The 8,544-nt window shown below is 45.9% G+C and overlaps 1 protein-coding gene across 1 annotated transcript in view; it reads right to left on the reverse strand.

Annotated features, from left to right (window-relative positions):
- Positions 1-2,779: 2,779 nt before the first annotated feature.
- The window catches only part of LOC115194465 (galactose-3-O-sulfotransferase 3), a 31,876-nt gene continuing 26,111 nt past the window's right edge, over positions 2,780-8,544 (reverse strand). Inside the window, exon 3 of the mRNA XM_029754181.1 lies at positions 2,780-4,149. Within this exon, the coding sequence (XP_029610041.1) occupies positions 2,820-4,149 (1,330 nt within the window). The 3' untranslated portion in view covers positions 2,780-2,819. The remainder of the gene's footprint in view (positions 4,150-8,544) is intronic.

The following is an 8,544-nucleotide window of genomic DNA, read 5'->3' on the forward strand; positions in this document are numbered from 1 at the left end:
ATAGGGTGCCATTTGGGAAAACATACTAGAGCATATGAAGCACTTAAAACACAATCAAATGAATGCTTAAGTGAGTACACTTGGTGCAGTATGAGTGGCTTTTGTGGTTGGCCTATGTAGAAAATATTTTATTCATCAGAACGTGTACAGTACAGTATGTATTGCCATAAGTGATTGTTCCACATACAATGTTCTGTTCCAAAATTGTAAATATAAATTGAAGGTAAACAAACACAAATACAAGTCACACACACACACACACACACACACACACACACACACACACACACACACACACACACACACACACACACACACACACACACACACGAGGTCTCCCCGGTCGGTTCATACCATACCATTAAAAGGTAATTAGAGTAAAACATACTAAACACATTAAACATGAACAACCAACTGCATAAACCGTTTTCCGCAGCGTGTCCTAACGAACAGGACCCGTTACAGCGTGTCCTAACGAACAGGACCCGTTACAGCGTGTCCTAACGAACAGGACCCGTTACAGCGTGTCCTAACGAACAGGACCCGTTACAGCGTGTCCTAACGAACAGGACCCGTTACAGCGTGTCCTAACGAACAGGACCCGTTACAGCGTGTCCTAACGAACAGGACCCGTTACAGCGTGTCCTAACGAACAGGACCCGTTACAGCGTGTCCTAATGAAAGGAGATCCAGTACCGTATAGGTAGGTAGTTCCTCCTTCTGTTTTGCTTCTGATAGGTAAGCTGCTTTGGCATGGTCCACACTTCTCTAATGAAAATACTCTGCTGTGTGTGTGTGTGTGTGTGTGTGTGTGTGTGTGTGTGTTTCGCTGTGTAACCCAAGTGGAGGATCCTTCCAAGGAGACATCATTAAATATTAACACTGTAGCTCTCACTCGTCATGTCTTTCAGCAGGTTTGCATCACACAGGCTTGAGTCCAGTCCTCAGTGTGTGTGTTTGTGTTTGTGTGTGTGTGTGTGTGTGTGTCGTATGGTTATAAGACCCTATACCTTTACAAGTCTTGTTTATTGCAATAACGCCCAGATAGAAGAAACATGTAGGAATAAAGCTTTCACACACACACACACACACACACACACACACACACACACACACACACACACACACACACACACACACACACACACACACACACACACACACACACACACACACACACACACAGATTCCCAAATGTAAAAACATCCCATATCTGGTTGAGTTGCTGGTGGAGAGGAGAGAGAGTTGTTCTAAAGCAGGCTGCCTGGAGGGAGAGAGCCGGTAGAGGGCTGTGTGTGTGTATGAGGGGGTTAGGAGATAGACCGGGTTAAGGAATATGCCAGGGTAGGAGGATAGACCAGGTCAGGGGATAGACCGGGTTAGGGGATAGACCGGGTTAGGGGATAGACCGGGTTAGGGGATAGACCGGGTTAAGGAATATGCCGGGTTAAGGGATAGACCGGGTTAAGGGATAGACTGGGTTAGGGGATAGACCGGGTTAGGGGATAGACTGGGTTAGGGGATAGACCGGGTTAGGGGAAAGACTGGGTTAGGGGATAGGCTCGGCAGGGAGATATGCCAGCGGTCCTTAGGTTGACCTTTGACCTCTGTCCTGGGGCCTAACTCCCACAGTGGGGGGAGAGTCATTTGGGGAGAGGTCAAGAGCTGGCCTGGCCTGAGGGTTGGAGGATACACACCCAGAGCAGTGATCCTCTCTTGAGAGGGGGAGGATGGTATTAGAGAGAGAGAGAGAGAGAGATAGCGAGAAAGAGAGAGTAACAGTTCTCTATTGTTCCATACAGAGTTCACGATGAATAGGAGTGCTCCGCCCATGCCCATTTGCTGTGGCCCAACCTCTAGTCTCAATCTGGTGGTGTCCTTCCCCCTTCTCTTCCTCTCTCCTCCAGAGCCCCCTGATATAATCCCTTGGAACCAATGGCTGAAGTCTGCGTCCTAAAAATTGATGGGCTAAAAACAACCCAATTTAACCCAGTGCTATTTAAATAGTGGATTTAACACGTTGGGTTCTTTTGACCCAGCCAGTTGGCTTGTGTGAATACCCCAACATGTTGGGTTGTTGGGATTACCCAGACATGGGTTAATTCAACCATGTGTTGGGTATTTTTTACTCTCATGCTGGGTTTACCTAGCAGCTGGGACCTTTTGAATATAATCCTTAGGTCATTTTCAGGAAGTGGGTCTTATTAGGGGTGTGACTTTCAGCTAGATCTTATCGGCCACCCATGTTAAGTTACATACAGCAAATTCAAATTTTACTTAATTGTTTTTGTATTTTACACATTCTTCTATAATATTAAGATTATTTACTACATATTATGATAAAGTATACTGTACCACCTTATTGTATCCCAACAATGGAATTTCCATAGGTTTATAGGGAACTCATACACTTCTGTAAGCCTTATTGAATCTACAAAAATGTCAATGTTTAACCTTAACATGTGATAACCATAAAACAGGATGAACAGGAATGACATTTACTGTCATGGGATGCTAAAAATAACTATCTGAAAGCCACGCCTAATAATAAACTACGCCTGCAGTTTTCTGAGCTGACCCGCTGGGTCATATCTCAATTTCCCAGCACCCAGCGTCAATAACTCAGCAGTTTGAAAGAAAAAAATCGAACTAAGTGACCCAATGCCTGCAACCCAGCAGCTGGGTTAACCAAACAACCCAGCATTTTTAAGTGTGGAGGACTGTCTGTCTGCATTTAGTCTGTCTGTATTCAATCTGTCTGTCTGTTTGTCTGTCTTTCTGTATTCATTCTATATTAAAGGCTGGGGCCCAGTCTTAAGTTATGGTGTCTTCCTCTGGGGGCCCGAGGACCTTAGTCCCACCCAAGTGGCCCTGCTCTGGGTCCCTGGGGGTCGAGGAGTGGCTGTGGGGCTCGAGGCAGGACCAGGTCCTAGAGGAGGGGCCTGCCGGTGCATCTGTTGCATCCCCACATGTTGGCGGCGTGATAGGACCGACCGTATGGGCTGCTGGGGCTGAGGGGAGCGGAGGGGGTAGCTGCGTCGGTAGCGTAGCGACTGCGATCGTAGCAGGACCCTGGTGTACTGGACCTCGGGCATGATGAGCTTAAGACACAGCTCGTGGGCCAGGCTTCCGGGCCGTGTAGCATTGGTGTTGGTCGGCAGATCATAGCCCACGATGTCCACCTTTGCGCTGGGCTGCCATGGCCGCAGCTCCTTGTTCTTGATCTGGGCGGCCGAGCGGAGCTGGGGGAGCCCTCCGCTGAAGCAGCCCCTCACCAGCTTCTCCTGGGCCCTGCGGAGCAGCCGCAGCTCCCTGGCCACGCACGCTGGGCCCAGGGCTGCCAGCTGGCGCCACAGCGAGGTGTTGAAGTGGTCGTAGAGGCGTGCATCCAGGTGGTTCCAGGCGCGGATCTTGGCGGGGAGGCCCGGCGAGAGGCTGTGCTTGGAGCCGGATGTCCGCATGTTGAGCTTGACGTAGAGCATATCTTCCAGGTCCCAGGAGAGGAGGTGACGGAGGAGGATCAGCGACTCATCAAAGTACTCGGCGATCATCACCAGGGAGAAGACACGCTCCGTCTTGGCCACAAAGTCCCGGGCGTACGCAGCCACGTTCGCCTCCGGATGGTCCTTGTCCCCGCCCAGGTCAAAAGTCAGAGTGTTACGGGCATACATGGAGTCATTCTCATCCGGATGGTAGTACCGCCACGGATCGTCCAGAAACGCCTCCAGAGACCCATTGGGAACTCTCTTAAAACTCTGACAGTACTGGTTATAGTAGCTGAACAACGATTCAAACATGGACCCTGGTTCTCGAAGTATGGTCACGTAGATGGTATCATTAGGCATGAGGCGCTGCATCTCGGCAAGGTTGAAGCGCATGTGGCTGGTGACCACGTTGGGTGGCAGGGTGTGTGGGTGGACGAGGTGGACGCTGAAAGTGCGCGGGTAGCAGAACTGATGTCCGCAGGCCTGCACGGGGAGCGCCACGGTCAGGTTGTGGCGCTCGGCGAAGCGGAAGAGCAGATTCTGCATGGTGGTGCTGGCGGTCTTGTGCGTCTTGAGAAAGGCCACGTTGGTGTGTTTGGGCTTGAGAGAGAAGGACGGGTGGGTGCGCAGCGACGGGCAGCCCAGGTGAAGGGCTTCCATCGTCCTGGAGGAGAGAGAAAGAGCGAGAGGGAGGAGTTTTGATATGAGGTTTGCAATTCAATCTTTAGTTTTAGTTTGCTAACTCCTGAGCTAGCAAGTCAATGTAGCTAGCAGAGAGGGTGGGATCTTTCTGACAAAAGTCAAGAGTGAACTGACGGAAGAGTGAAAACTGAACTGGTTGTTAGCTGTACAGATAGCTTGTTGACCAAATAGCAATAACTCAAGTTTAGGTCTAGTAAGCTTGCACTTTTTTTATTTGTTACATGCAGGGACGGAGTTAGCGTAATGGAGAGGGAGTAACAGGAAGCATGAAAGGAAGGAGAGTAAAAGTGAAATGGAGAGAAAAGGTAGGGAGACTGTGAGAGAACAGTAAGAAGGGAAACTGAAAGGAAGGTGAGAGGGTAATAGGACAGCGAAGGAAGATGAACAGTGTGAAATGGAGAGAGATTGGCTTTTACCAAATTATCGTACGACAGACCACATATTCACCCTGCACACCCTAATTGATGAACAAACAAACCAAAACAAATACAGTCTTCTCATGCTTTGTTGATTTAAAAAAAGCCTTCGACTCAATTTGGAATGAGGGTCTATACAAATTGATGGAAAGTGGTGTTGGGGGAAAAACATACGACATTATAAAATCCATGTACACAAACAACAAGTCTGCGGTTAAAATTGGCAAAAAACACAGGTCCGTGCGGTGAGACAGGGATGCAGCTTAAACCCAACCCTCTTCAACATATATATCAACGAATTTGGTGAGGGCACTAGAACAATCTGCAGCACCCGGCCTCACCCAGCTAGAATCTGAAGTCAAATGTATACTGTTTGCTAATGATCTGGTGCTTCTGTCACCAACCAAGGAGGGCTTATAGCAGCACCTAGATCTTCTGCACAGATTCTGCCAGACCTGGGCCCTGACAGTAAATCTCAGTAAGACCAAAATAATGGTGTTCCAAAAAAGGTCCAGTCGCCAGGACCACAAATACAAATTCCATCTAGACACCGTTGCCCTAGAGCACACAAAAAACGATATATACCTTGGCCTAAACATCAGTGTCACAGGTAACTTCCACAAAGCTGTGAACGATCTGAGAGACAAGGCAAGAAAGGCCATCTATGCCATCAAAAGAAACAGAAAATTCAACATACCTTTTAGGATCTGGCTAAAAATACTTGAATCAGTTACAGAACCCATTGCCCTTTATGGTTTTGAGGTCTGGGGTCCGCTCACCAACCAAGAATTCACAAAATGAGACACACCAAATTGAAACTCTGCATGCAGAATTCTGCAAAAAAATCCACTGTGTACAATGTAAAACACCAAATAATACATGCAGAAAAGAATTAGGCCGATACCCACAAATTATCAAAATCCAGAAAAGAGACATTACATTCTACAACCACCTAAAAGGAAGCGATTCCCAAACCTTCCATAACAAAGCAATCCCCTACAGAGAGATTCATTTGGAGAAGAGCCCCCTAAGCAAGCTGGTCCTGGGGCTCTGTTCACAAACACAAACAGACCCCACAGAGCCCCAGGACAGCAACATAATTAGACCCAACCAAATCATGAGAAAACAAAAAGATAATTACTTGACACATTGGAAAGAATTCACAAAAAAACTGAGAAAACTAGAATGCTATTTGGCCCTAAATATACATAATATGACATTTGAAATGCCTTTATTCTTTTGGAACTTCTGTGAGTGTAATGTTTACTGTTCATTTTTATTGTTTATTGTATTGTTTAGAGAGAGAGAGAGAGAGAGAGAGGGACATATAGTTAAAGAGGGTGGCTCAGGTTTAAAGGGCTAAGAGAGAGTAAAAGATGAGGTTGTCAAAGATCTCAGCCTCTCCACATTCTAATTGGTCCCAATGCTCAAGAACAGTGGTTCCCAAGCTTTTTATTGTCCCGTACCCCTTCAAACTTTCAACCTCCAGCTGCATACCCCCTCTAGCACCAGGGTCAGCACACTCTACAATGTAGTTTTTTGCCATTATTGTAAGTCTGCTACACAAACACTATATGATACATTTATCGTGCTTCTACACCTGCATTGCTTGCTGTTTGGGGTTTTAGGCTGGGTTTCTGTACAGCACTTTGAGATATCAGCTGATGTAAGAAGGGCTATATAAATACATTTGATTTGATTTGATTAAACATAAGAATTGAGTGTGAGTTTTTGTCACAACCCGACTCGTGGGAAGTGACAAAGAGCTCTTATAGGATAAGGGCCCAAATAAAATATCTAATAATAATCAATCATTTTGCTCTTTATTTAACCATCTTACATATAAAACCTTATTTGTTCATCGAAAATTGTGAATTACTCACCACAGGTTAATGAGAAGGGTGTGCTTGAAAGGATGATCATAACTCTGCAATGTTGGGTTGTATTGGAGAGAGTCTCAGTCTTAAATCATTTTCCACACACAGTCTGTGCCTGTATTTAGTTTTCATGCTAGTGAGGGCCGATAATCCACTCTCACATAGGTACGTGGTTGCAAAGGGCATCAGTGTCTTAACAGCGAGCGATTTGTCAAGGCAGGATACTCTGAGTGCAGCCCAATCCAGAAATCTGGCAGTGGCTTCTGATTAAATTCAATTTTCACAGAACCACTTGTTGCAATTTCGATGAGGCTCTCTTGTTCAGATATCGGTAAGTGGACTGGAGGCAGGGCATGAAAGGGATAATGAATCCAGTTGCTTGTGTAATCCATTTCGGGAAATTACCTGCGTATTTACGCACCCAGCTCACTCAGGTGCTTCGTTATATCACATTTGACATTGTCCGTAAGCTTGAGTTCATTTGCACACAAAAAATCATACAATGATGGAAAGACCTGTGTGTTGTCCTTGTTAATGCAGACAGAGAAGAGCTCCAACTTCTTAATCATAGCCTCAACTTTTGTTCCGCATGTTGAATATAGTTGCAGAGAGTCCCTGTAATCCTAGATTCAGATCATTCAGGCGAGGAAAAAACATCACCCAGATAGGCCAGTTGTGTGAGAAACTCGTCATCATAAAAGCGGTCAGACTAGTGAAAATTATGGTCAGTAAAGAAAACTTTAAGCTCGTCTCTCAATTCATAAAAACGTGTCAATACTTTGCCCCTTGATAACCAGCACATGTTGAAAAAGCGTTACATGTTGAAAAAGCATTACATGGTTACTGCCTGTATCATTGCATAATGCAGAAAATACACGAAAGTTCAGGGGCTTTGCTTTAACAAAGTTAAACATTTTCACTGTAGTGTCCAAAATGTCTTTCAAGCATTCAGACATTCCCTTGGCAGCAAGAGCCTCTCGGTGGATGCTGCAGTGTACCCAAGTGGCGTTGAGAGCAACTGCTTGCACGCGCATTACCACTCCACTATGTCTCCCTGTCATGGCTTTTGCGCCATCAGTACAGATACCAACACATCATGACCACATCTTGACCTACTTTAAAAATATCCTCTCCTGTTGTCCTGGTTTCCAGAAGAGGATGTCTTCCTTAATTGACCCCCCATAACCGTAACGGACATATACCAGGAGCTGTGCCAGGCCCGCCACGTCTGTTGACTCATCCAGCTGAAACGCATATAATTCACTGGCTTGTATGCGAAGCAGTAATTGTTTCAAAACATCTCCTGCCATGTCAGTGATGCGTCGTGAAACAGTGTTGTTTGATGAAGTCATTGTCTGTATAGTTTTTTTTGGGCCTTTTCCCCCAGCATTGTCTCAGCCATATCCATGGCAGCAGGAAGAATGAAGTCCTCCACAATAGTATGGGGCTTGCCTGTCCTAGCCACTCGGTAGCTCACCATATAAGACGCTTCTCGCCCCTTCTTATTAATGTCTTACTACTCGAAAATTGTCTTAATTCTCATTCAAAAAACTCATGTGGCTTATTTTTCAAATTGGCATGTCTTGTTTCTAAATGTCTGCGCAAGAGTGATGGTTTCATAGAGTTGTGAGATAGTACTTTTGCACATATAACACTCTGTGGCTGAGGAAAGGCACTACTCCCAATATCAGTGAACCCCAAATCAATGTAATTATCATATTTGCGTCTCTTCGATGGTCCAACGTCTCTGTCTGTTTGGTGCGTTCCCCTGGTAAGGGGGCAGTAGCTCTTCGGCTGCATCAGATTCACAACTGTCAGTGTCCATGCTAGCTGGGCTAACAACAAATGTAGAATTACTGATGCTAGAATTGGATGTGCAGAACAACTTCTTTCGTCGACAGGTGCAGGTGTAGTACTGCTGGTAGTAGACTTACTAAATGGACTGTTTGAATGAAAAAAAAAAGTGTGAATCCCATTTTTATTTGGCGTACCCCCGACGGCATTGCGCGTACCCCAGTTTGGGAATACCTGCTCGAGAACAACCCTGTAATTCTATAGGTGAGA

The sequence above is a fragment of the Salmo trutta genome, chromosome 5 (genome assembly GCF_901001165.1).
Source record: "Salmo trutta chromosome 5, fSalTru1.1, whole genome shotgun sequence".
Lineage (NCBI taxonomy): Eukaryota > Metazoa > Chordata > Actinopteri > Salmoniformes > Salmonidae > Salmo > Salmo trutta.